This window comes from Eurosta solidaginis, chromosome 3, assembly GCF_040869045.1.
Source record: "Eurosta solidaginis isolate ZX-2024a chromosome 3, ASM4086904v1, whole genome shotgun sequence".
In the NCBI taxonomy this organism is placed as follows: Eukaryota; Metazoa; Arthropoda; class Insecta; order Diptera; family Tephritidae; genus Eurosta; species Eurosta solidaginis.
Genome location: NC_090321.1, coordinates 4,641,458 through 4,669,442, shown reverse-complemented (window position 1 = coordinate 4,669,442; position 27,985 = coordinate 4,641,458). Strand labels below are relative to the sequence as shown.

The 27,985-nt window shown below is 39.7% G+C and overlaps 1 protein-coding gene across 2 annotated transcripts; it reads right to left on the bottom strand.

The window, feature by feature from the left end:
- On the bottom strand, positions 1–27,237 carry LOC137243156 (uncharacterized). 2 transcript variants are annotated; one of them, XM_067770504.1, is made up of 4 exons: positions 27,164–27,237; positions 26,705–26,811; positions 23,342–24,043; positions 1–5,215 (listed from the first exon to the last, which is right to left on the bottom strand). In XM_067770504.1, exons 2-4 carry the CDS (start codon positions 26,782–26,784, stop codon positions 1,621–1,623), a joined length of 4,377 nt encoding a protein of 1,458 aa, XP_067626605.1. In that variant the 5' UTR covers positions 26,785–26,811; positions 27,164–27,237; the 3' UTR covers positions 1–1,620. The 2 variants fall into 2 exon arrangements, with proteins under 2 accessions (XP_067626605.1, XP_067626604.1); XM_067770503.1 differs by lacking the exon at positions 27,164–27,237 and having other exon boundaries at positions 26,705–27,155.
- Between the last annotated feature and the right edge of the window lie 748 nt (positions 27,238–27,985).

Here is a 27,985-nt window from a genome sequence, read left to right as displayed (position 1 = left end):
ACGGTTAAAGCTTGAGTATTATTTAAAAACATTTTATTAATTAAAAAGTTGATAAACATTTATGTGTAGTAATTAAGAAGTTTATATAACTTAAAATAGTTTAGCAATAACCTAATGCCAATTTCACACAGAGGTTTAATGAAATAATTAGTCAAGTTTTCTACATTAAAGCTCTAATTGAACGCAATCTTCCATACAAAATACAAAATCTTAATTACCTCATTATTGTTTTATTGAATTCCTAATCGAGTGAAAAATCCAGTCGGTTTGGTTAGTGCTTCGAAATTTATTGTCAATGTAACAAATGACAATCAAAAATAAATTATTTTCAATAGGGGGACTCATGAAAGCATATAAACTTATAAGGTGTAAAATTATATCCATTTATACACGCGGTTATATGAACGCACCTAGTAATACTCTTGATAAACTTGATTGTTTATCAGCTGTATTATTGCCAAACAAAATTTTTTTGATTATTATACAAATTAAAAAATGACAAGATTAAGTGAAAAATAAAAACTAAAACGCCTTCACTTGCTGATGTTGGAGATTTCTGATGAAAATGCCTGCTGTAATGTCTGCAAGGTTGCATTCCTTTGAGTTTACCGCGTTTACACAATGAAATGTGCGCGTAAATTTGACAGCTCGTTTACGCACTAGATAAATTTATACGTTTACACACTTTATAAGGCATTTATACGGTTACATGAGTCCCCCTAATAATTTACGAAACATATAAAAACAGGAAAAAATTCAAAATTTTATTTTCGCTGCATTTGCTGTAAAAAAAATAATGCTTTTTCAAAAATAGGCACATATTTGGGTAGGTGCATGGCGGAACGATACAAGGTGGCAGCATGGGACAGCTGATTATAAACTTTTTTTATTTGATTTGATACATCAACTTCTGGCGCAGTACGATTTTGACATTTGTCCATCGAATTTACAAAAACAAAGTACATGGAAATTTGATTTATGTTTGTACGTATGTCACCATGCTGCCACCTTGTATCGTTCCGCCATGGGTAGGTGCAGCATTTATGGGTAGTTGCGTTTTATTTTGATTGTACTCATAGTTAAGAAGGAAGCGGCTGATTTCCATTTTAACTATTTTTTGTAAAAACGAAATATTTTTGTTGGGGCTACTGACAGATGTTCGCTTAATGAAACAAAAGGGCTTGTATGAAAAGTGAAAGTTAATTATTTCATTAAATAGAATTGTAATTCGATGTAAGTTTCTGTGTGAAAACGGTATAAACTTGAAATGAGCTTAAGGTTCATAGAAACAATTTCTTAATTTTTTTTTAATGAAATGATTACCCCATATATGTTATACTCCTATATTGCTACAAAAGTCTAGGTACATTCCCAAACATCAGAGTGTCGAAATATTGCTGTTTAAACGTTTTTGTATTCAATAATCGAATGTACCTAAATTTACATTTTTTCTTGCTGCTACAATCACAAAAATTTTATAGTCTGTCTTGTTTTGATTTCGAATTGAAAACACTGCGAGCATTTTCTATTAGCAATATAGGTGTATTACATATATGAATTACCCTAAGACGGAATATATATAGAAAAGGAATCCTGTGTCTTACATCCGTAATATATAATTTACGAAATTTCATCAGCACTATTTAGCTCGTTCAATATACGTGCCGCTTCTTGTTTTAGTCGTATCAAAAGTTTAAGGCGCGTAATCTCGGTATCTGCTTCGTGTTCTAAATTTTTCCACTCTTCAAATTGGGTGCACAAATCAGGTCTATCTCGCTTAATGGTTTGTATGGCGATGCTTTTATGAGTTGTAGTATGCGTAGGATCTTTTAGGTTTTCACTGGGATATGCATATTGATTTAACATATTCGCGTTAATGAACATATTTCTATCGAAATGATTGTTACAAATGTACAGCGTTTTATACCAGTCAATATTTAAATCCAAACCAACTTGAAGGAACCAAAAGTGACGTCGTAGCATAGCTTCCACGCGTGAGGGAAAGGCGAATAAAGTTTCAAAGTTTTGGCAATTCATGACGCATGCGGGTACATCGGTTGATAATCCAGCGGAATCCTGAGAAGTTATATTGGGTGTAGATGATCCATTCAAGTTTTCTGTCCGTGGTTCTGTTACATCACTTTTGGCAATTCCTTCGGATTGCGATTCGTTGTGCTTAGCTTTGATTTTATTTTCAGCTTCTTTCGTCAACGCATCATCACACAAGCTTCCTTGGGCTGCCTTTACATCGTCATTAAGTGAGCTATCCATTAGCTGTTCGGTATTTTCAATATCGTTAGGCAAGCTTTCATCGAGTTGTTGCTCAAGCAGATCATCATTAACTTTTTTCTGCCGCTCATCATCATCGCACAATATTTCATCTAGATCTTGCGTTTTCAAGTTCGATAAATTGTTAACTGGTTTGGATAACGATGCAGCAGAGCCAGACTTTTCACTAGCTAAACCAGTTGTTGGAGAAGCTTCTGGTGTTATTCTATCAACATTTGTAATTGTTATGGTTGAATCTTTTGTTGTTGATGTTGCTACTGCAATTTCATTTAATATTTCATTGCTTGGCTTTGTTGTTGCTGCCATTTGGTTTGCGTTAATTAGTTCTCGAGCCTTCTGTGCTGCATTTACATTTTTCTTTTCTAATTCAACATTACGATTTATCAAAAGAAACGTTTCGCCTACTTTAACAAGCACCACTGGCATCTTTGGATCTTTTATTGCATTAACTATTCCTTTTGTTGTTTGAGTTGTGCTTGCAACTAAGGCTGATTTATTTTCATCTGGCTTAGGGGATTCGAGTTTCGTAGATATTGCCGCCTTATCTTTATTTTCTTGTGCCTTATTTGTTTCTTGGTTTCCAATAACTACGCTTCCTTCTTCGGCACTACGCTTTGGTGTATCCTTTGATTCGTGTATACTATGATCGCCGCTTACATTCTCTAACGAACTAACTTCCGCTTCTTTTGCTTGTGATTTAGTTAGTTCGTCACTGATTTTCTCCAACTTAGATTCTTCCGTTCTACTTACTTCAAGCTTTACAGGTTTGACGTTACTCACATCAGCTAATTTCGGCGCATTTGCCTCAGCTTCATTTAAAATTTTGTTTACAGCTTTTGACATATTCGAATTCTGGTGTTGTTTCTCAATTATTTCGCGTACCTGCTGCCAACTTGTGCCGCTGAGTACAGCATCTGTTAGCATATTATCACCAGCTGTTTGTTCTTTTGGCATTTTTTGTACTAAATCGACAACTTGCTGCCAACTTGTACCATATGCGACAGAATTTGTAAGCGGGTCTAGCGGTTTTCTACCAAGTAAATGTGTGATATTTTTTACTACCTTCGTATTTGTGAAAAGATTTGGGTGCTTATCAGGTGCCGTACATCCCACAACCTCAGTAATTTTACTTTTCGGTAGAGTGCATGTAATTTCAGTTTTTTGGGGGTTTTCACTTTTGATAAGTTTAACTTCTGGCGCTGCTCTAGTAGTAGGTTTTGCGGTCGCTATCAAATTTTCACAGTTTAAGGTAACACGTGTGGCGTTGGGCTCAGTTTTTTGGGGGTTTTCACTTGTGATAAGTTCAACTTCTGGCGCTGCTCTAGTAGTAGGTTTTGCGGTCGCTATCAAGTTTTCACAGTTTAAGGTAACACGTGTGGCGTTGGGCTCAGTTTTTTGGGGGTTTTCACTTGTGATAAGTTTAACTTCTGGCGCTGCTCTAGTAGTAGGTTTTGCGGTCGCTATCAAGTTTTCACAGTTTAAGGTAACACGTGTTGCGTTGGGCTCAACTCTTGTTGATATTTTGTTCCCCAGATTTTTTATTTTCTTATTTGCATTTCTCTCGGTTAAGGCGTAACATTTTTTTAAAAGCACTTCCAATGTGTCTTCTTCTTCCACTTGTATTATATCTTTTTGCACGTGCGCACTTTCCAGTTTCTCCTCTTCAATAATATAATTACCAACACTTCTCTTCTCATACTGACTGAGATTCCCTATACTTTTGTAGCGATCTATATTCGCTGCAGCATGGTTTAGACGGCTAGTTTCAATTGCCTGTGGTGCAAGTTTCAATTTTTTACCTACATTAGTTTCTTCTTTTCTACCAACATACGGAAATCCCAAAGATCGCCTTTTTACAGTTTGTTGATTCTGTTTTATCTCCTTCAAGTGGTTTAAATAATAAGTAGTAAAACTGTTATGCGTAGTTTTATTTGCCATTTCGCCTTTATTCCCAATTGCATTATGCTCTGTTATTGCAGCTTTCTGAGACTTTAGTATTATTCGCGATGCACTCAAATCTTCAAAGCCACTACTCTCTGTGTTATAGCTCATGTTCTTATTGTTATCGTAGTAGTCTGTTGTAGTTGCTTCTTCGTATTGCACAACGTTTCCATCTGTAATACAAAAATCATCTTTTGTGGTTTGATGCGCGTAATGGTTCCATTTATCACTATTTTCAGGATCGCCTAGAAAATCTTCTATTGGTGTTAGACTTCTTGTTGGTCTAGCTATCATCGCATCTCTTCGACTTTCCTCCTCATCACTCTCATAACCACCCCAATCAAAATCTTCATAGGTATCTTCATTGCATACATTTTCTTCTTCTTCTCCAAAGTCATAGTCACTTTTTTCTATATTATAGACCTTCAAATCCAATTTTGGTTCGATTGGTTCTATAAAATCAAGCGGTATTTGGTTATCAAGATCTAATGGATCTTTTGCCGATAAAATTTTGCTGAGCGATTCAATGTAACCATTACAGCTGGGTATAAATATACCAAGTGTATTCAATTTGACATAACTCAGAGGTTCAGATGGTTCATTTGATTTTATTACCGTTGAATTCAAACTGTCGAGTATATCGCGATCTTTAACAATAGATATTTGTGGTTGCTTTTCCTGGGCGATTGCGCTTAACATTGCTTTTTGCTTTTGCTGTTTTTTAAACTGCTCTCTTTGTAATGCTATATTTTTGTTTATTTCTTCTTTAATTTTAGCCCGTTCGGCTTCTGTTATTTTTCTGCCATTTTGTGTGTATCCATATTGCAATTTCCCTATGTATGGTTTTATATTTTGATCTGGTATGGCAGATGGTGTCAAAAAACGTTCAATTCGCATTGCATCACTAAAATGACGGTCGCAGGCATAGACGTCATGATTGTAAAATTCCGGTTCACGCCCAAATTTTATAAGCCACCTTCTACGTCTAAAAACGAGAAATAGGATTTTTTATTACATAAGCTCAGTTGTATGGGCTTAGATATCTTCTATAGGTTTTTTTATATAATTTTAGGTCAGATTAAGGGGACTTTCAAAAAGCGCAGCATAGTTGACAACTTTGCCATAAATGGTCGCAATGCCTCGAAAGTTTCCGTTCCAGAACCCTTGGCGAATGATATTAAGTTATTAGAACAGCACAAATTCTGAACATGAGATAAGCGAGTAATTTGTTTTAAAGCCTTCGGTGGACCAGGACAAGGTCTTAACAATAATTTTTTGTTATTTTTGCTATGATATACATATGTATATTTTCTTAATTGAAAACAAAATGTTTTCTTTCTTCTATTCAGATTTAGAAGAATTTCTTCAAAAAAAATTATTGTTAAGCTCGATTCGAGCCCGCGTTTTTGCTTTCCGCTACACCAAATGCCGTAGTGTAGTACCGAGCGTTCGAGAACGATTGTTCGAAATCAAAATAGCTGTTGTTGTATTAACGATAAAGACACACCCCGAAGGCTTTGGGGAGTGTTATCGACGTTGATGGCCCTTTGCCGGATATAGATCCGGTACGTTCCGGTAACAAAGCACCATTAAGGTACTAGCCCGACCATCTCGGAAATGATTTATATGACCATATTAAACCTTTGTAAACCCATTATGTACATATAGCTTAAGTTATTAGAAGTTAAGCAACCCTATATTTACAATAAAATAAAACTATCGATATGAAAATAGAGGGCCACCTTGAAAATAAATATGGTGGCCGGCACTTCCTGTAAATCTAAAGACTAGAAAAGTCGTGTTTCAATCATTAAACATCGTATAAAATAATTGAAATACCTAACCAATTTACAACTTCAGGTGTGGGGTAAACCCTAAAAAGTAAGTGCGATACAAAATTTTTACAATGAACCAATAGAGACAGGAAATTATAAATGTTCTCACTGAAGCACATGTGAATTTTCCACAATCGGCCACCACAACTCAATTACGCAAATTGCTGGGCAGTATTGTGCACAATGAGGATGCTGTCGAGGCCCCTACCACTGCCCATGTTGGAAAAATGCCGAAGCTGCCACTAACGCTGATGCCGTAATTAATGCCACTACTAGCACAAACGCCGATGCCGTCACTAACGCCTCTGCCGCTAGCAATGCCGATGCCGTCACCAACGCCGATGCCGCCACTAATGCCGCTGCCGGTACCAATGCCGGCACTAACGCCTCTGCCGCCACTAACGCCGATGCCACTACCAATGCCGATGACTTTACTCCTAATGGTATTAATAATACGAATACTACTAACGCTGGGAAAATGATATTGGGTAAGGTCGATGAGGAAATAACGTTGCTCCAGAAAATAGTAGAAATGCTGAAATGCAGCAGATCGAGGAATTGCAAAATTACACCGCGGTAAAATATATAATATAATAATAAACTTCCCATTTCCGCTAAGACTAGACGGGTCATGCTTCAAATGCTAGAAGATGGGACACGACCATCGAGCTTGCCCGAACCCCAAAAAGGTACTCAAACGAAAAAACGAAATGGCTGAAGTAGCTGAAGCTGATGTCGATGATGATAAGGAATTTGCCACGGTTGCTGCTTATAATTACGTATAACTCTTAAGTTAAATGAAAGGGTAGAAACTAATAATTTATTTTGTCTCTTTAATACTGGCAGTCCGGTTAGTTTTATAAGGAAATCAGTGGTCCAAAACAGCTGATAAAAAGGAAGACGGAAATAAAATCCAAATATAAATCGATCGGTGGAAATCTAATTAAATATCTTTGTAATATTAAATGTAATATTAAATTTGATAAAATAAAAGAAATCGAATTGAAAATACTATCTGATGAACACATGAATCTGCCGGTTATTTTGGGACGTGATTTCTTAGACTTATTTAACATCAAATTAATTAGTGTCAATAAGCAACACATAAGTAAAAAAAAAAGCAATTGTTGTCAGGTTACCATATCCGCCCAATTGTCAACAAGCAAACAAATATTACTAATGCCTTCAATGTACCAAATGCTGCGGCGTCTGGATCTGTATGCAATATTAAGACTAGTAACCCCTTATGTAGTATGGTACCTGTTGATACTGACATTCCAGATATTTTAACCTCTTCAGACCCTGGGTACACATATGTGTACTTTTAATTTCATACAACTTAATCATCTTAGTGACATCTTATGGTAAAGGTTTGTACTAAAAATTCTTCTAAAGCTATCAAAGGTTCCACTATTTATCACTAGCTGGCCCTAAACACTTATTTTTTATGTATTTATCCAATTTGAATTTGACAGTTGAGAATTTTTGCAAGAGACGCCTACTCAGTAACTTTGTAATTCTATAAAAAATCGATTGTTCACTTTTTTTTTTGGTAATTCAAAGTGGATACTACAGTTGAAGTGTTGGATTATCGTGTGAAAAGGTAAGTTTTAAATTTTTCTTAATTCTACCCGCGTAACTTTTCCTTATTTTCTGTGGTACACATATGTATGTGTACCTCAGGACCAAACATTAGTTTTGTGTAATGTATGACCGATTTTCAGTTTCAACATGGACGACCGAGAAATTGAGGTTTTATTGAATGATAGCGACTTGGACTTCTCTGGAGATAGCGATGATGAGTACCTACCTTCAGATTTCATGGAAACGGACAGCGAAGAAGGTGCAGATGTCATGGAAATGGGTGGCGAAGAAGGTGCAGATGTCATGGAAATGGATGGCGAAGAAGATGCAGGTGTGGAACTGGTACAGAACGAGACGAATTCAGGAGAGGAATCGCAGAATACACTGCGTTCAGCGTTGTGGCGCACTACTGAAATGACTCCTCGTGGGCCAGATATTTCAGAGGATGTACATTTTTCGGAGGGTACTTCAGACATGAATATATTGTACTGCTTTTTTGATTATCTGGGCCTAGAATTCTGGGAGTTAGTAGCAGAGCAGAGCAACCTATATTCGGCACAAAAGCGGGATTTAAAATCGTTGAACACGAACGCTATTGAAATGATTAAATTTGCAGGCGTGCACTTGATGGGCAACCTCAAATATCCTCAAGTTAAGCTTTACTGGAATAGAGATTTTTTTGTGCCTATTATTGCGGATACAATGAACCGAGACAGATTTTTTGAGCTTCGAAATTATCTACACTTTGTAGATATAAATAAGCCAAATGCCGATGACAAACTATGGAAAATAAGACCACTAATAGACCCCATTTTGAAGAAATGCCATAAGTTGCCACGGTCTAAGCATATGTCCATAGACGAACAAATGATTCCATTTTCAGGACGATGTGAATTTTGCCAATATGTGCCATCTAAGCCAAATCCTCTTGGTCTTAAGAACTTTGTACTGGCTGCCCGAGATGGGCTGGTGTTGGATTTTGAGATTTATGTTGGCAAAAATACTCTACCCCAAGAGGTTGTGAAAAGTCTAGGACTAGGAGCAGGCATGGTACAAAAACTTTGTCGCACAATTGTAAACAGCTGTGTCCTGTACACCGACAGGTTTTTTACTAGTCTAAAACTGGCCGAGCTTTTGCTAGAAAAAAATGATGGCATTTTTCTGACTGGGACTGTGATGATAAATCGCATTGCCCCAGTAACAAAGAAACTGAAGGCTGATAAAGCTTTGCAAAGAGGACAGTGGGATGAAAAAGTAAGGATTGACGAACGAGTATGTGTCGTCAAATGGATGGATACAAAGCCTGTAACAATGCTGTCGACATGCACAGGAGGTACTCCGGCAGATACCTGTAAACGTTGGTGTAAAAACAAAAGCGAAAAATTGATGTAGATCGGCCAGCAGCTATTAGAAATTACAACACCTGTATGGGTGGGATTGACTTATGCGACAGGCTAATTGCTTACTACCGGTGTAGTATGCGAACAAATAAATGGACAGTTAGAACTTTCTGTCATTTCCTTGGCCTAATTTTCCGTCAATTGTTGGATTATGTACAGGCGTTGCTGTGCTGAAGAAGACATCCAATGCAAGGACAAATCAGAACTACTCCCATACAGACTTAATCTGGCCAAAGCGATGATGAACTATCAAGGTGGAAGAGTTGAACTTCCTGGACCTAGTTCTCGTTCCAGCACCAGTGCCTCGAAAAGATCCCGTTTGAATGTTACAAGCGACGAATTAGACTATGTCGATGAGCATCCTGCAAAGAAACGCCGCCAGATTATTCCACAGCCACAAACCGAAACCAGACTGAACAATGTCGGTCATCAGCCGAGATTCGTAGATAATAACTTCGCCTCAAAATGTCGTCATCCGAAGTGCTCTTCACGCTGCCGCACCATTTGTGTAAAATGTAATATCTACCTATGTATTTTAAAAAATAATTCTTTTGAAGGCTTTCACACCGTGAAAAATCTCAACTCGAAATAACATAAGTGATACCTAAAGTACACATATGTGCACCCGATTTTTCCATACTTACAAATAAAAATTTTTATATCTTTCAAAACATGTGTTTTTTTTATACCTCCACAACTACAAAAAACCAAAAAAAAACATTAAAACCATGTTTAGATCGTGCTCGGGTCTGAAGAGGTTAAGTATAGATTCGGGTATAGCAACAGATAATAACTGTCTTGATATAAATCTTAAACTTTCAAAGAAAGAATATAGTTGCATGAAACTATTAATTGAGAATAGCTATGTTAAGAACGACGTTGAGGTCGAACCACTTAAATACCACATGAAAATTCATCTGACAACAGATATGCCGTTCCATTGTGCTCCTCGACGTCTGTCTTATGCTGAAAGAAATAACGTGCAATCAATAGTAAATGAATTGCAGACGGAAGGAATAATAAGACCAAGCATTTCGCCATACGCCTCCGCTATAGTCCTGGTACGAAAGAAAAGCGGAAATACTCGTTTGTGTGTGGATTATCGACCTCTAAATAAAATAACTGCTAGGGACAACTACCCATTGCCCCTTATTGACGATTGCATCGAGTTCTTAGAAAATAAAAAAAAAATTTCTTACTAGACTTAAAAAGCGGGTTTCACCAAGTGGAAATGTCACCCGAATCCATTCCATACACTGCCTTTGTGACCCCCAATGGGCAATACGAATATTTGAAAATGCCGTTCGGTTTAAAGAATGTCCCTGCCGTATTCCAACGATTTATTAATACAGTGTTCCGAGATTTATTAGACCATAGAGCAATAATAATATACATGGATGACATTGTTATCGCCACAGTCGATTTTAAGAGCACAGGACCCTATTGAAAACCGTTTTGGAAAGATTGTCTTTGAGAGGACTAAAACTTAACCTAGATAAAAGCAAATTTGGATACTGGGAAATTGATTATCTCGGGTATGAAGTGACCCAATCGGGAATCCGGCCAAACGGATCCCATATCCGAAGCATCGCTAACTTCCCAATGCCTAGCAATCAAAAGCAGCTGCAGTCTTGTATAGGATTATTTTCATATTTTCGACGTTTTGTGCTGTCATTTTCTCAGATTGCTAAACCCCTACAGAATCTGCTGAAAAGAAACACTGACTTTAATTTTGATGAAAACTGCCTTAATGCCTTTAATGAATTGATGAATCGCCTGACTAATAGCCCAGTATTAGCTATTTATCACCGCGGGAAGGAAACTGAGTTACATTCTGACGCAAGTTCCATTGGATTTGGTGCAGTTCTCTTACAGCGACAGGATGACAAAAACTTTCACCCTATATCTTACTTTTCAAAAACTGCTTCCAGTGTCGAATCCAGATACCATAGCTTTGACCTTGAGACTCTAGCAATAATTTATGCCCTAAGGAGATTTAGAACCTATCTTGAGGGTGTGCAGTTCAAAATTATTACAGATTGTAATTCGTTAACAATGACTCTTGAAAAGAAACAACTTAACCCTAGAATTGCTAGTTGGGCTCTCGAACTTGAGAACTATACCTATAAAATACAACATAGGAAGGGCACGTCTATGGCACATGTCGATGCTCTGAATAGAGCGCAAATTGCACACGTCCTTAACATTGAGGAAGTTAAATTTCAAGTTCAGATCACCCAGGAACGCGATGAAAATATAAGTATTCTTCGAACCCGTCTTGAAAATGGTTCAGTGAAGGACCATGAGCTGATTGACGGCCTTGTATACAAATGCAAGCCTAATGGAAGGAAAATGTTGTTTATTCCGGGCGAAATGAAATCTAATATAATACGGCTGATTTACGAAAAATTAGGTCACCAGTCAGTCGATAAGACTATTGAGAAGCTACTAACGTATTACTGGTTTCCCAATATGCGAACGAAGGTTAAAAATTTATCCGAAATTGCTTAAAGTGCTTTATGTATGCTACCCCTCCTCGCTCCAAGGTGAGGAATTTATATCCCATCCCTAAATCTCCCTTGCCGTTCGATACGCTCCATATAGACCACTTCGGTCCTCTGCTGTCTATTAATTCAAAACGAAAACATATTCTAGTTGTGGTCGACGCTTTTACCAAGTTTGTGTAATTCAACCAGCACACGAGAAGTAACTTGTGCCCTCGAAAAATATTTCAGCTATTATAGCCGACCTAGACGGATCATTATTGATCGTGGTACGTGCTTTACATCCCTAGAGTTTAGTGATTTTATGTCTAAGCGAAATATTGCTCACGTGAAAGTAGCCACCGCCTCTCCTCAAGCGAATGGCCAAGTGGAGCGGGTTAATAAAACCCTCAAGACGATGTTAGGTAAAATTACCGATCCGATTAACCATGCCGACTGGTGTAAGAAGTTACAAGAAGTAGAATATGCTGTGAATAATTCCGTACATAGCACGTGTCGAGATACTCCTAGCCGACTTTTGTTTGAAGTTGAACAACGGGGTTGTATAGTCGATGAGTTTACTGAATATTTTCAAGAAAAGTTATGTCCTGATGATGATCGAATTTAGCATCCATCCGTGCACAAGCATCAGCCGCTATCAAAGCTAGACAGGATTACGACTCGAAACGACAGCTCGAGGATGGAACTAATTATAAGAAATATGAGGTAGGCGATTATGTGATGATAAGAAATATAGATACGACTGTCGGAGTCAATAAGAAATTTATACCTAAATACAAGGGACCGTACGCTATTCATGAAGTCTTACAGCCCAATTCTAAACAAAAATTCCGTGCGAGTTTTTCCCTTCTCCCATTCCTCGTATTCTAAATAAAAATTCCTTGTGAGTTTTTCACTTCTCCCTTTCCTCCTATTCTGAACAATGATCGAAAAAGCGGAAATCGGTTATGGGAGAAAAGTAGGTATTATGAATGTGAGGGAGAGGGAGATTTCTCTGTCATTTCATACGAGTTTTTTCACTTGTTAAATTAAAGGGAATGAATCAAAATAGTTAAAGGAAATTGGTTCTTTTAAGAAAGAACACTTATTTGTACAAATTTGTGCTAAAATATGTATGTACATTCTACCACAATATTCTCACTGTTAATACAACAACAACAACAACAACCACAATATTATTTACTTTAAATCGAAAATTATATCATAAGCAACGGTAGAGCTCGTGGTATACATATTTGATGCAGCCATCCAGAAATTGCGCAAGGATTTTTAATAAGGCTTAAATAGATTTTGGCATATGACGAAGGACGAATTCAACTCAACTTGGCCGGAAGAAAATTGCTTTGCTGAATGAAAGCAGGCAACTCCGCAGATTTGTGTATGCGGCCGTCTTCTTCTTATGTTCCGCTGTTGATGTTGCTGTGGCACCAATTCATTACTCATTTCAGTGAATACCACATGAAATGCAATAAATACTGTTGAAATTTCAATTGAAAAAACAGCTGACTTCGAAAATTCGAAATTCCTATTCCCCAATTATTGTTCTCCCTAGGAGCACAGAATTGGAGGAATTTTTCCGCGGGAATAAAAAAATCCGCGAGAATATTTAGAATTTGTCTGTTAAGGGAATGATCGATATGTCGTCCGCGATATTAAGAACTGTCAGTTGACACAGTTACCATATGACGGGGTTGTGGAAGCTCACCGCATCCAACGGTGGCTAGAAAAACCTAATCACTTTAAGGATGGAGGTTCTGAAGTAGATTCTTTAGAAATTAGTTAGACATGCGTATGTAAAGAAAAAAAAGTAAATATATCTACGATCGAGGCCGATCTCTTGGCAGATTGGCCGAGTTGTAAACCCATTATGTACATGTAGCTTAAGTTATTAGAAGTTAAGAAACCCTATTGTAAATATTGTAAAACTATCGATATGAAAAAAGAGGGCAACCTTGAAAATAAATATGGTGGCCGGCACTTCCGGTAAATCTAAAGACTAGAAAAGTCGTGTTTCAACTTAATCATTAAACATCGTATAAAATAATTGAAATAACTAACCAATTTACACTTTCTAGATCATCCTGCCCACCCCACCCCCTAATTCCATGAGGAACTTGGGGTCGCCAGAGCCTCGGCTGTTAATGAAACAGGATTCGCCACGGGTAGGTGAGGTTGACAATTGGGTTGGAGAAGCTATATATTGCGCTGGCAACCCGTTGAGAGGGTTACGCTACACATCCCCTTGAATCAATTTGGTATTTTAGTCGCCTCTTACGACAGGCATACCTACGGCGGATATATTCTAATATTCGTAGGCTAAATTTTTGATATCGCATTGAACTATCGAGCGGACGAGTGTCGACTTGCGAGTTACGGAAAGGCCCTCATTTTAAGAAAAACTTTTCTGAATTTTGTAGCTGAAACTATGCTATCTAATCTGAAAAACATTTTCGCGAAAAATTGAGAAAATTTTAGGAAAAAATCAGTTAATTTCAGGCCAACAAAGTACAAGTTAAAAGGTCTCTTAAAATTGATTTTTAACAATTTCTTTTTAGTGGGTGTTTTAGATTTGTTCCATTAAAAGTGTGAAGATTTTTTTTCTATGCATGAAAATCTAAAACATATACTATATCAAAAAAAAAAAATTGTCAAATATCAATGCGAACTTTGAGTACATATTCCATCAAACTTGTTTCTGCCGAGAAAGAATACGTCAAAATTCAGAGAAAATTTGCCGCTGAATTGAAGTTGCATAAGACTTATCTCAACCCCATAAATACCTAGCCTAGATCAGAATCTTGTCTAATAGTACATGTCTTACAATGTCTTTTCTGCCTGATTGATAAATTTCAAACTGCCCGTGAATATCAGGATTGACGAAAATTTTGGCTTCATTATATAGAGCTCCAAGATTTTGGACGGACCCAGGAACAGGTGACCGCCGGCGCAGGACGATTTTGACATAACTCCATATATTTACAAAAACAAAATACACAGGATTTCGACAGTTACATACAGCTGCAAATACTTCGCAAACTGGCCGGCAGGCAACCCGTTGACAACATTAAACCAACTCATCTAATCCTCCCTTTGTGCAGTAACCTAGAGAAACGGCGAAATCTCTTATAATATCTCTAGACGACTTCAAAGAACTATGTATATGATACGTGACCCGAAATTTATAGTAACCCTCTTCCTCGGATCTACATATGTATCTATGTAACAGGGTGTAATCGCTGGACGGGTTTAGCAGATTTAACGCGTTTAAAAGTCCGAATTAATAACTGAAAGGCAAAATCGGTTTAAAAACGAAATAGTTACGAATGGCTTATTCTGCTGTAGTTTGTCCGGCTGACGACCAATATTCCAAATTAAATTCGTACAAACTATCAGCAGTAGAAAAAAATATGACAGTACATTGACACGAAATTCAAATAAAGGAAATTATATGCTAAGTTCTTAAGTACATTTGACAAAGTATCTCATCAACGACATTCCCACCCCCGTGAATCAACTGGATTCACTAATTACAAGAAACGGCCAACTTAACACAGCTCGCCGTTTAACTCCTGTATTCGTTCGTACGTCGACTTGTCGTATCTCACCATCGTGGCCAGGATATACTTCCTCCACTACACCACGGCACCATTCCCTTCGTGGCATGTTCGGATCACATAGAAATACCAGATCACCTTTTTTGAGAGGATTAGTCCGCTGGCACCAATTCACGCGACGTGTCAATGTGGGAAAATACTCGGATATCCAGCGATTCCAGAAATGGTCGCGTAGTTGACTAGCAATACGCTATTGTTGACGCATTGAAATTTTACGAAATTCAACAATTTCGGTATTGAATGCCTCGTTTTGGACAATACGACATAGAAGGGTTTCGCTGCTTACAGATCACTGGCAGTCAATCCGTAGCAGTTACTCAAAATTGGAACTTGGCGTCGACATCTTTTAGAAAATAGGATTACCCAGGCTGTGGTTCTTAAAAACCTGTTGAGAGACGAAAATCGATCAAAACTTATGAAGTCACAATTTATGATGTTAAAAGTGTATTGCGATCGCATCTCCTCATCTGGTTCATCGAGTTCAATAGCAGAAAGGTCTTCGGATGGCCAGGTATTCTCAGGCTGGCGCAGGAAAATCGGACCATTAACCCAACAGCTTGTCGTGGAAAACTCAATTTTGTTGTTGGTACGTGCAGCTTCGTCGGCCACATTATCGGCAGTAGGGATCCATTGCCAATTGGATACTTTAGTGGAGGCAAGAGTCCCTGAAATCCTATGTTGCACGAATGGTTTGTATCTTCGGTATTTGCTTCGTATCCAATTTTAGACGGTTTTGGAGTCACTCCAGAGGACACACTTGTCGATGGTTACGCTGTGCTCCTCGATCACTGTTTGCATAAGTCGTGTTCCCAATATAGAAGCTTGCCGTTATAGTCGCGGCACCGTGAGAGGCTTTAGTGGTGCGCACTTGGATTTAGCGCTGATGAAACTGACTCCAACTTCTTCCCGGGCGTTTGTATACCTACAATAGGCAACAGCAGCAAATGCGTTCTCGCTTGCATCCACAAATGTATGCAATTGTAATTTTCAGGCTTACCTCCATGAAAATAATAGCGAGGAATGGCATATTGGTTAACTGATGAAAGTTGCTAGCGCCATCTTTCCCACAACTCGACAACGTAGTCGAGCAACGGCTCGTCCCAGCAGGCTTCTTGACGCCACGCCTCACGCATGAGAAGCTTTGCGCCAATTACGAAATGCGCAATAAATCCCAGTGGGTCAAAAACTGACATTACCACACTTAGTAGTTCCCTCTTGGCGACCTACCTTCTTACCTTCAAGTACGATCTCACTGACATTGTGGAACTTCAAGTTAAATTTGAAACAGTCTAAATTTGGCTGCCAGTACAGACCCAGGACCTTTTCTAATGCTTGACCTTCCTTCTTTACGAGAATTTTTGTGACATCAATGCCATCCAAAACAGCGAGAACTTCCGATGAGCTAGACGTGAAATTACGGAGCTCGAAACCGGCATCCATGTGTATGGACTTCACTTGGCTTCAAACTGCGATAGCTGTTTCTGTCGTGTCAAAACTGTAGACGAAATCATCAACGTAATGGTACTCCAAAATGGCTTCAACTGCACGGGCTGTGCATGGATTTTCATTGCGATGTTCCAAGGCGTTTCGAATTTTGACGTAATGCGCGACACATGGCGAGCACGCCGCTCTAAACGTCATCACACACATTTCATACGTGTCTGGTTGTCTACCGAGGTCCACAGGAACTTCTGGGATTGTCTGTCTTCTGGACGTACCAACACCTGGTGAAACATTTCCTTAATATCACCGCAAACGCGCACCGCTCCTTCACGGAAATGGAAAAGAATTGATGGCAATGGTCTGTATTCTTGTGTTGGCAAACAATGATTTAACGAAACACCTTTAACTTCAGCGTCAAAAACAATTCTTAACTTGTTTGGTTTGTTAGGGTTCGTCACTGGAAAGTGTGGTAGATACCAGGTGCGCGGTGTTGTGAGATTTTCTTCAGGATGTTCAAGCTTACGTGCATAACCTTTTTCGACGTAAGATTCAATCATGAGTTTGTATGCTGCGACCAAGCTAGGTTCGCGGTTCATTCGTTTCTCCACGCTTACTAGTCTCCTTAATTCCATATCATAACTGTCTGGCAGATGCATGTTGTCGTCTTTCCACAGTAGTGCCGTCTCGAAGCTTGCACCAACACGGTGGGTCGTCGAATGCAAAATGCTCCTTGCGCGTATATCTTCGACACCTTCAATACGCTTCGCAGCTCTCACACCGAAACTTTCAGTATCGAAGAAGTCGGCTACCATCTTGTGGAGATCTTCATCAGTCTTGCCATTCATCAAAAGGCATGTAGATGGCTTGGGTATAGTGTTATTTGATGGCCCAAACACTACCCAACCCAATTCTGTATTGGCGGCATACGGACCATTCTTACGCATCGCAAAGGTTTGGGATGCAATACCCAAATGACAATTGTCAATTCCTATAAGTAGTCTCGGCACTATACTGGATTGTGGGTGCAGTGGTAAGTGACGCACTTGTTCTTCATCGCACATTAAGTCGGAACGACTAAGACTTTGTGATGGCAATTGAAGATTCTTAACAACGTACACATTCTTGAATTTGTGTTTCTTTGACATACCTGCACCACTGACACTAATGTTAACCAAAGAAGTTGGTTCCTGCACCGCATGACCACCGAACAACTGGACGTTGAGTTGGTGGGGTTGTCCACGCAAATTCAGTTCTTCAGCTAGGGTGTTGTCAAGCATGGTTATGGATGAACCTTCGTCTAGCAGAGCGTACGTGTTTACGTTTTGTTGCTTTCCGTATACTGTCACTGGGAGAATACGGAACAACAGCTTACCTTCTCTTGAATCGGCGGCGCAGCTAAGCACTGAAGCTCCTGGATCATTACCTTGTGTTGGCGGCGATGGCTGAGATGATTTGGAACGAACGAAGTTCTTTGAGGACGACGATGATTGAACTGGCGCATTTACTGACTGGGTTTCATGAAGCAATTTCTTGTGCATGCGTTTACATCCATCGATGCCACAAACCTTCCGTTGTCTGCATTCTCGAGAGGAATGACCCACATTAATACATGCGAAACAAGGGTGATGCGATTTTACTTCAGCCCACCTGTTAGCAACTGTCGCGTCGAGGAGATGTTTGCACTCGTAGTAGATATCGTAAGAAAACTGGAAATCTAAGAAACTATATGAAAATGCAAGAATTTAAAGAAATCGTAAAAAATTGGGAGACACTGTAGATGAATATGATGAAATATTTTGAATAGGTTGGCGGCTCCCATCAAGGACAAGCCTAGAGATAGATAACAGATATAGAACTGAGTACCCAGTATTTGAGATAAAGTGTGAAAGGTAGAGGGCATTCTTTCGGGTACTAAAAGGATGCCCTCGTAAGATGATATTGTTGTTGAAAGCAAACGGGTTTCAACATAAAATTGCTAATAATGCAGTGATGAACAGCAAAAAAGGTGTGTTTATGAGATGACAGTGTCGAGTCTTATACAGAGTAAATCGTCTGAAGAAGATGAATAGAAGAGAAAGAAGAGAAAACAGATTTTGCGCCAACAAAAGCTGTATTAACATATAACAAGTCAACGTAAAATCCAAAAAAAAAATATATAAAAATAAAATATGCAAAAAATAAAATAAAAACTAAAACAATAAATTCCAAAAAAAAAATTGTAATCGCTGGACGGGTTTAGCAGATTTAACGCGTTTAAAAGTCCGAATTAATAACTAAAAGGCAAAATCGGTTTAAAAACGAAATGTTGTTGTTGTTGTAGCAATGCTCGCCCCACCTAATAGCCGCGACCGATCACAAATTGTCATCAATATCCTCTAACGGGAGTCCAAGGAAACTTGCCGTTTCAACAGGGGTGGACCATAAGGAAAGGGGTGTTAGAGGCGTTGGTTCCACATTACAATTAAAGAGATGGTTGGTGTCATGTGGGGACACATTGCAAGCAGGGCATACATTTTGTATGTCGGGGTTGATTCTGGATAGGTAAGAGTTTAACCTGTTACAGTATCCAGAACGAAGTTGAGCAAGAGTGACACGCGTTTCCCTGGGGAGTAAGCGTTCCTCTTCTGCGAGTTCTGGATATTTTTCTTCAAGTACTGGATTCACCGGGCAATTCCCGACATAAAGGTCCGACGCCTGTCTATGGAGTTCACCAAGGACCTGCTTGTGTTTTTCCGCTTCATACGGCTGGGTTCTCAGGTGCCGTATTTCCTCAAAATGCTTACGGAGATGACTCCTTAGGCCCCTAGGCGGTGCTGGTTCGTCAATCAGATGTCTGTTGGGATGCCCAGGTTTCTGGGTATTCAACAGAAACTGTTTGGTCAGCATCTCATTTCTCTCCCTGATGGGGAGTATTCTCGCCTCATTATGCAGATGGTGTTCTGGGGACATAAGAAGACAGCCCGTGGCGATTCTGAGAGCAGTATTTTGGCAGGCCTGTAGTTTCTTCCAGTGGGTGGTTTTTAGGCTTGGCGACCATATGGGTGACGCGTAGCACGTAATCGGCTGGCTAATTGCTTTGTATGTGGTCAAGAGCGTTTCTTTGTCTTTTCCCCAGGTACTGCCAGCAAGGGATTTGAGGATTTTATTACGGCTCTGAATTCTCGGAACAATTGCGGTTGCGTGCGCACCAAAATGTAGATCCTGATCAAACGTCACACCTAAGATTTTGGGGTGTAGGACAGTCGGTAGCGTAGTGCCATCGACGTGGATGTTCAATATGGTCTACATTTGGGGCGTCCATGTTGTAAATAAGGTCGCGGAAGATTTAGTCGGTGACAATGACAGGTTTCGCGAGGCGAAAAAACTGGAGAGATCAGGGAGATAGCCGTTTATTTTATTGCATAGCTCATCGATCTTTGGGCCTGGGCCTGTGGCCATTATTGTGCAGTCATCGGCGTAGGAAACGATTGTGACTCCTTCCGGTGGTGAAGGTAGCTTAGATATGTAGAAATTAAACAAAAGCGGGGATAGGACACCACCCTGTGGCACCCCTTGTTTAATTCTCCTTTGTTTTGATGTTTCGTTTCTGAATTGCACCGATGCCTGCCGACCACCCAGATAATTTGCGGTCCACCTTTTAAGACATGGGGGAAGGGTAGACCCTTCCAGGTCTTCCAGTAACGAGCCATGGTTGACCGTATCAAAAGCTTTTGATAGGTCTAACGCTACGAGTACTGTTCTATGGTGGGGATATTGATTCAAACCGCAATTTATCTGGGTGCTAATGACATTTAGCGCGGAGGTAGTGCTATGGAGTTTTCTGAAGCCATGCTGATGAGGGGCTAGCTGCAAATGTGCTTGGAAATGAGGGAGCAAAATGGCTTCAAGCGTCTTTGCCACTGGCGATAGGAGAGATATCGGACGATATGACTCACCTACGTTAGCTGGTTTCCCAGGCTTTAGTAGCGGGACCACCTTGGCCATTTTCCATTTCTCGGGTATGACAAAGGTGGAAAGAGACAGGTTGAAGACATGCGCTAAATATTTGAAACCCTCTTTCCCTAGGTAAGCATCGGCATGGCTATGCCGTCTGGGCCCACTGCTTTGGATGGTTTAGCGCGACCAATGGCGTCCTCAACCTCTCTAGCGGTGATGGTAATTGGTGACGCGCTGAGTTTGTGTTTATGTGCACGTCTATTGGCTCTCCGTCTATCTTTGTCGACCGTAGGATGCATTATATATTGTCGGCAGAAAGCGCTCGCGCATTTTTTCGCATCCGACAGCACCTTATCGCCAAAGGCGATGGAAACTTTGTCTTTGTGCTTAGTCGGATTCGATAGGGACTTTACGGTGGACCAAAGTTTACCTACACCGGTAGAGAGGTTACAACCTCTTAGGTGCTCTTCCCATTTCGCCCGCTTGTGTTCGTCCACAAGCAATCTGATGCGTTGGTTTATATCCCTTATTTGGGGGTCGCCTGGATCAAGCTGTCTTATAAGGTCGCGTTCCCTCGCTAAGCTCGCGGCCTCCGCCGGGAAGTGGGGCCGGATTTCGGGAATTCTCCCGGCGGGTATGAAATGTGCCAAGGCGGATTCAATGACCTTACGGAAGGCACGCTCCCCTTGGCGGGCATCAGTCGGGATAGGGAGGGCAGCAAAGCTGCTGTCTGTTGCAGATTTATATTCTTCCCACTTTCCTTTTTTGAAGTTTATGAAAGTGCGTTTTTCGGTGACGATGAAGTCGGCGGTACGCTCGAACGAAATAAGTATGGTCGGATGCCAATGTTACCATCGGCTGCCAGTTGACGCAGTTTACGAGTTCTGCGCTCACGATTGAGATATCTGGCGAGCTATGACAGCTTCCTACCATACGTGTGGGGGCGTCTCCGTTAATTGTGCAGAACGTCGTTTCGTCTATTTGATCCGCCAACATCTCACCCCTACTGTCCGCCCGCAAGTTTGAATGCCATAGGTCGTGATGGGCATTGAAATCGCCTAAGATAATGCGATTATTGCCAGTGAGTAAGGCCTCGATATTAGGGCGGTATCCACTGGGGCAGCAGGTGACAGGAGGGATGTAGATGTTGATGATTTCTAGATTTGCATCGCCTGACCGGACAGATAGGCCTTGACGTTCTAAGACATTGTCACTGCGGTCGATGCCAGGATCAAATATATGATATTGCACAGAGTGGTGTATAATAAACGCGAGGCCGCCTCCATTTCCGCTCTCGCGGTCTTTCCTGTGGACATTATAACCAGAGCAGGTCTGCAATGCAGATCTTGCTGTGAGTTTAGTCTCTTGAATCGCAGCAATGCGTTTGTTGTGCCGCTTCATGAAATCGACTATCTCCGTAATCTTCCCAGTTAGTCCATTACAGTTGAACTGCAGAATTCTGAAGTGCATGAGGGGTAACGCCGCCACTCTAGGGGTAAGTGAGGGGTGACTACGCCTAGGTTGTGGAAGGCCAGGACGCGATTGCTGTTGTGGCCTTGGGACTGGGCGCCCTTGGGCAAGCATTGGGGTACCCGGATGATTTGGGTTTGCGACCTGGCAGCATGGCGCGATGAAACCCGTCGAGGGGTTGCCGTCGCGGAGACCAGAACATCTAGGAAAGTGGCACCACCCAAGGCAGGAGCTGCATTGAGCGGATGTCGCAAACCTATATATTTTGTGCTGGCAGACGGTGCAAACGGAGGCAGGGACTAAGAGTCTGTTTCCCTGACCTGCACGATTGCTACCAGAAAAGAGGGGAGGAGAAGAAGACGGGGGCAGGGGCGAAATAGTTACGAACGGTATATTTTGCTGTAGTTTGTCCGGCTGACGACCAATGATTCATTCCAAATTAAATTCGTACAAACTATCAGCCATGGCAGAACGATACAAGGTGGCAGCATGGAACAGCTGATTATAAACTTTTTTTATTTGATGTGATGCATCAACTTCCGGCGCAGTACGATTTTGACATTTGTCCATCGAATTTACAAAAACAAAGTACATGGAGCTTTTATTTATGTTTGTAGGTATGTCACCATGCTGCCACCTTGTATCGTTCCGCCATGCTATCAGAAGTAGAAAAAAAATATGACAGTAAATTGACACGAAATTCAAATAAAGGAAATTATATGCTAAGTTCTTATGATCTATAAAATATTTCAAAGTATAAGTACATTTGACATCATCAACACAGGGGTTTGGTATTTACGCAAGTGTCATTATGCGCGAAGTCTCAATGCAATGTCGCACGTTCGTTGAATGAAATAGTGACAATCTATTGATCAGTACTAGCAAATCTTACGAAAATTAAAAACTATAATTCCGCTATTGCAAAACATTATCAGCTTCAGTATAAGCAACATACGATCAACAAGCAGTCCTGTAGCAATATTGCTGTAGATATTTGGTGGCTCGAACACACGAAGGTTTTGGGGGATTGTTATCGATGCTGATGGTCCTTGTCGGATGCAGATCCGGTACGTTCCGGTAATAAATGCCATTAAGGTACTAACTAGCCTCACCATCTCGCCACGGATAGGTGAGGTTGAAAATTGGGTAGAAGCCATAAGTTGCGTTGGTTGAAAGGTTTGCTGTATACAACCCCTTGAATAAATTTGGTATTTTTGCGGCCTCTTACGACAGGCATACCTGCCGCGGTATACTCTAAGCCTAACCTGCTCTTTATAGGATTCGCTATACCAATTTGTTAAGCCATACGCAATAAAATATCTTACCTAGGGAGATCAGTTTCAACTGACGGAAAACTGTACTTTCTTTTATAATCTACGCATTCTTGTATACATGTTGTCAGCTGTTCCATATCTTCGGGTATTGAATCTTGTAGTGGTGGTGGTAAATTTTTATTTGGATATACGGTTTGCTGATCTTTTGTAGGGTCAACCATATCTTCATCGAAATGTCGATCACAAACGTAAATATTATTGCTTTTAAACATGTTAGGGTCCATACCAAGTAAAAAGAACCATTGTTTACGACGTTCAAAATCACCTTCCTTCGTAGGAAATCTATAGAGAACGCGAGCATCTGTACATTTCAATAAGCATTTTGGTGTAGGTAGAAGTTGGTTTGCTTTCGATTTTGCAACGTTGGTTGAATTAATTACAATGATGTCCTCGCCTTCGATACCATCATCCGCCCACGAATTTACAGGAACATTATATTGTACTGTTGCAAATTCAATTAGTGGTGATTTTCTTAGTTCCAATTCCATAAAAAGATTTTTATAAGGTAGTGCTGATTTAAATTTATATGGTACTTTTGGATTGTATGGTGTCAAATTTTGGTCTGGATAAGCTGTTCTATGTATTTTTCTACCTAGTCTCATGCGGGAACTAAAATGCCGATGGCAAGCGAATAAATTTTTTTTTTTACCGTCCCAGGGATATTTTCCAAATTGTTTCAGCCAAAGATCCCGCCTGAAATAAAAATGGATGTATATGCCTATAAGCTGCAAAATAGTTATAGTCAATTTAAGAAATACATATGTTTATTTCTACCGACTTTTCAGAAACTTTCTCAAGGTTCTGGTTATATTTTTCGCACGCCAGTGTTTTCTGAAGTTTTGAACTTTTTTGTTACCGTCAGGACAATTGTGTGACAGTTATGACTCCATTCGAGGGTACAAAGGGTATTTCGAGCCAATGATAAGAGACCGACAAATATAAGTTGGATGGAAAGGATTGGCGGAATAGGGATCGGAAAAGACGTTAGATCCCACATGATGTTGTTGTGTTAACAATGCTTTGCCACATTCATACATTCACGACCAGAAGTATTTTGCTCTTAGAAGTGTTCGCTTCAGATTAAAACTGAAAAGATGGTCTGTGTCGTACAGGTACCCAAAACATGCAGGACATATGGCCTAGAAGGTTTAATATGGTCATAATAATATTTCCCGAGATGGCTGGGATAGTACCTCAATGGTGCTTGTTAACAGAACGTACCGGATCTACATCCGGAAAAGGACCATCAAAATCGATAACACTTCCCAACACTTTCGGGGAATGTCTTTATCATTAATACAGCAACAACAATGATACTCAGGTGTCATAATGAGACACTCGGTGGCAGTTTTTCTCTCTCAAGTGTCCGCTCTTTGAGTGCCTGGTCAATTGCTTTATAAGATGTTAGCAACGTTATCTTAATGGGGTTGTTACCTTATTGGTGCTTCTTACCGGAGCGTACTGGATCTGTATCCGGCAAAGGACCATCAACATCGATAACACTCCCCAAAACCTTCGGGGAGTATCCCTATCTCTACAACAACAACAACATAACCGACTGTAGAAAACAATGGTTCTCTTTCTGGTGAGGAGGAAATGCCTATATGTAGAAACTAAACAACAACCGCCTGTGAATTTTTCTGCACTTGGATGACTAATTTCTTAATTCAACGGAAATTTGACAATCGCAACATAGATTTCGGTCAATCTGTGGTGAATAGCCGACCCTTCAAGGAGAGATTTCCAGCGTTGTTGTATACTGGAACTGAGGTAAAATACTTGGCAGTGTCCATATATCTCATGGACGAATGTATTCGTTATAGGTCTAGAGGATATATCTGCAACATTGGACTTCAATAAAAGCAGGGCTAAAGCAGTGACAGTCCAGCCGTACTCCAAAGCCTTGTGAGGAAATATCTTGATTAGCATCACAATTGTTGTTTTAGCAGTGCGATCCCTCGCAAAATGTCACCAACATCCGCTAACGGGAGTCCAAAGAGATATGGGTGTTAGAGACGTTGGTTCCATATTACAATTGAAAAGATGGTTGGTCATGTGGTGACGCGTCACCAGCGGGACCATTGAGTATGTCGCGGTTCATTCTGGATATGTAACAGTTTAACCTAATACAATATCCAGATCGAATTTGTGCAAAAGTGACGCGTGTCTCACAAGGGCGATTGATTTCAACTGCAAGTTTCGGGTACTTGACATTTAGAACGTGGAGCCCTACTTATCAAAACTACATCCATCTTTACACGCAATAAGGTATAGAAGCAAGTATATGCGAAATCACACATTGGCAGTGAGGGATATTTGTATTTGTATTTGTATTTATTAGACAATTCATCCCAGCACAACAATTTGGCAAAAATTATTTTATAGTGCTAGTCGGTAAAAGGCATAAAATAGGAACAATTTAAACTTGAAACTTAAAGCTAATGACTATGGCTAAGAAAAGGTTACAATAAATAATATATTTAATAAATAATAAATAAATAAACGAATGATACGAGTACATTTGCTTAGAAGAAATCAGTATTTTAATTGTCTAGGTTATTATAGAAACTTGTTAATTCTTTATTGAAGAGCAGAGCATTGCTTATAAGCCTAAGACTAGAAGGGAGCGAGTTCCAAAGACGTATGGAAGTAATGAAGAACTGGCGATCAGATATTAGCATACGATGTCTGAATTGGGTAAGGAGAACAGATCTAGACGACTGGAGAAAATTTAGCCTCCGATACAGATAGTCAGGTTCCTTCAAATATATTAATTTATGTAGCGCAGTGAGCGTTTTAAGTTTAATAAGGTTATCGAAAGAAATGTTTAGCAACCTGTAAGCATGATGAGAGACGTGGTCAAGTCTTTTCAACCCATAGACGTATCTAGCAATGTTGTTATAAACAACATTAAGTTTCCTATTACATACATAGTCACAATTAGAGTAAATCTCACAACCATAAAGGAGCGTAGGTATTAAGTACGCTTTTGCTATTAGTAGATGAATATGTAACGGAGTAAAATATTGTGTAAGCCAGAGTGTACGAAGCATCCCATACACTTTTCCCACTGTGCGGAAGATGTGATCTTTCCATGTCAAGGTTTTGTTAAAAACTACACCTAGATTTTTTGCCGTGTCAACGTATTCTATAATAGTGTTGTCTAAAATTATATTTTCCATTCCACTTTTATCTAGTGACCTTCTATGAATGACTATACATTTCGACTTCAATTTGCATATTAATATCGTTTGCGGCACCTCGATTGTCGGTTCGGCCGGCGTTGATGGCTACACTGTGTGCCAACAAGCTTTATCTTTAATCTTAAATGCCTAAAATTGATTATGTACATACCTGTCTGGGTCCGAAGGAAAATTGTGAACGCGTCCAGTATACGGTGGACAACCGGCAATGCACAAACGCACACGGGGCATGGTTAGCGATTCTCACTCTTGTTATTCCTACAAGACAAAGTTTCAAGGTGGCGGTAGCCACGGTTATACCACACACCCGGACTTGGCATGGCGTAGCCCAGGGTTATTATTTATAAGCGCGGCCGAAGGCCGCCATCTCAGAAAGGTGTTCTGCGCAAAAATACTATGGATCCCACCCCCGGTTTCGGAGGTACCCGCGGGTCTTTTTTCGGGTTTTCGTTAATATCTTTTGAACGAGTTATTATTTTTATTTTCCGCCTTCAGATTATTAATACTGATGTCAAGACGCGTCGTTTGATACCTCTCTCGTTATTTTTGGTAGCGTATTAGCAGTCGACCCCTCAACTAGACTATTACCTGTATCGCTTGCTGTACTTACGATGTTTATTGCAATTTTAATATATTTTATTATTCAATAATATAACTTTTCACGGAATATTTTATTTAGTTTTCCGCTGATTTAGGTGGTTTCATTTGTTTTGAGCAATGTTTTGGTCCTCATGGAGATGCCACATATTCAATTTTAAATGAATTGCTAAGCTAAAAAAAAACGTTAAAAGATATGATCCCTTTGTTATCGATAAACAGTGACTTGGTGAAATAGGCTGCTTATTTCGTTCTTGATTCAGCCACTACATTGGCGAAGGGGTAAGGAATAGAAGGGCAGAGTACGTACTTTTAATTTTTTTCTTGCTATCTCTTCCTCTCTCTGCTAGTATGCCATTTTTTGTTTCACGCTTCCCTTCAAGAAAGATTAATAAAAGTAAACGCGAATAGAAAGTACAAAAGGGAGTGGCCAACAGAGTTGAATTCAAGAATTGTATGGTGTAGAACGGTACTTAGGAATACTAAGTTTTTCGTCCGTGTCGTGCAATCTGAGCAATGTGATCAACACGGGTGTGCCGTGAAATACATTACATCCAGATGTATTTTAGAAAGCGTTAATTTTTAGCGTTAATTGGAATTTAGAATTGTCCACTGGATTTTCCAGACGTCAGTTGGATTTTAGAAACGTCATTTAGAATTTTAAAGCGTCATTGGAGCTTTAGAATTAACAAATGGATTTTAGAAAACAGATTTTGTAATACGGTGAAATCATATTTACTTGTTATTCAATTGACTCTTTCTAAATCCCAATTTGTGTTTTTTAAATGAATTTGAAATAAAGAACGCAGATGAATTATAAAAAAAGAAATTGGAT

Excerpts from the sequence above, each read along its gene's own strand:
- LOC137243156 (XM_067770504.1), bottom strand. The coding sequence starts at position 26,784 with ATGCCCCGTGTGCGTTTGTGCATTGCCGGTTGTCCACCGTATACTGGA. Across the intron at positions 24,044-26,704 it reads TTTCCTTCGGACCCAGACAG|GCGGGATCTTTGGCTGAAAC; the intron begins GTATGTACATAA and ends TTTTTATTTCAG. Across the intron at positions 5,216-23,341 it reads GTTGAAACTGATCTCCCTAG|ACGTAGAAGGTGGCTTATAA; the intron begins GTAAGATATTTT and ends TCTCGTTTTTAG.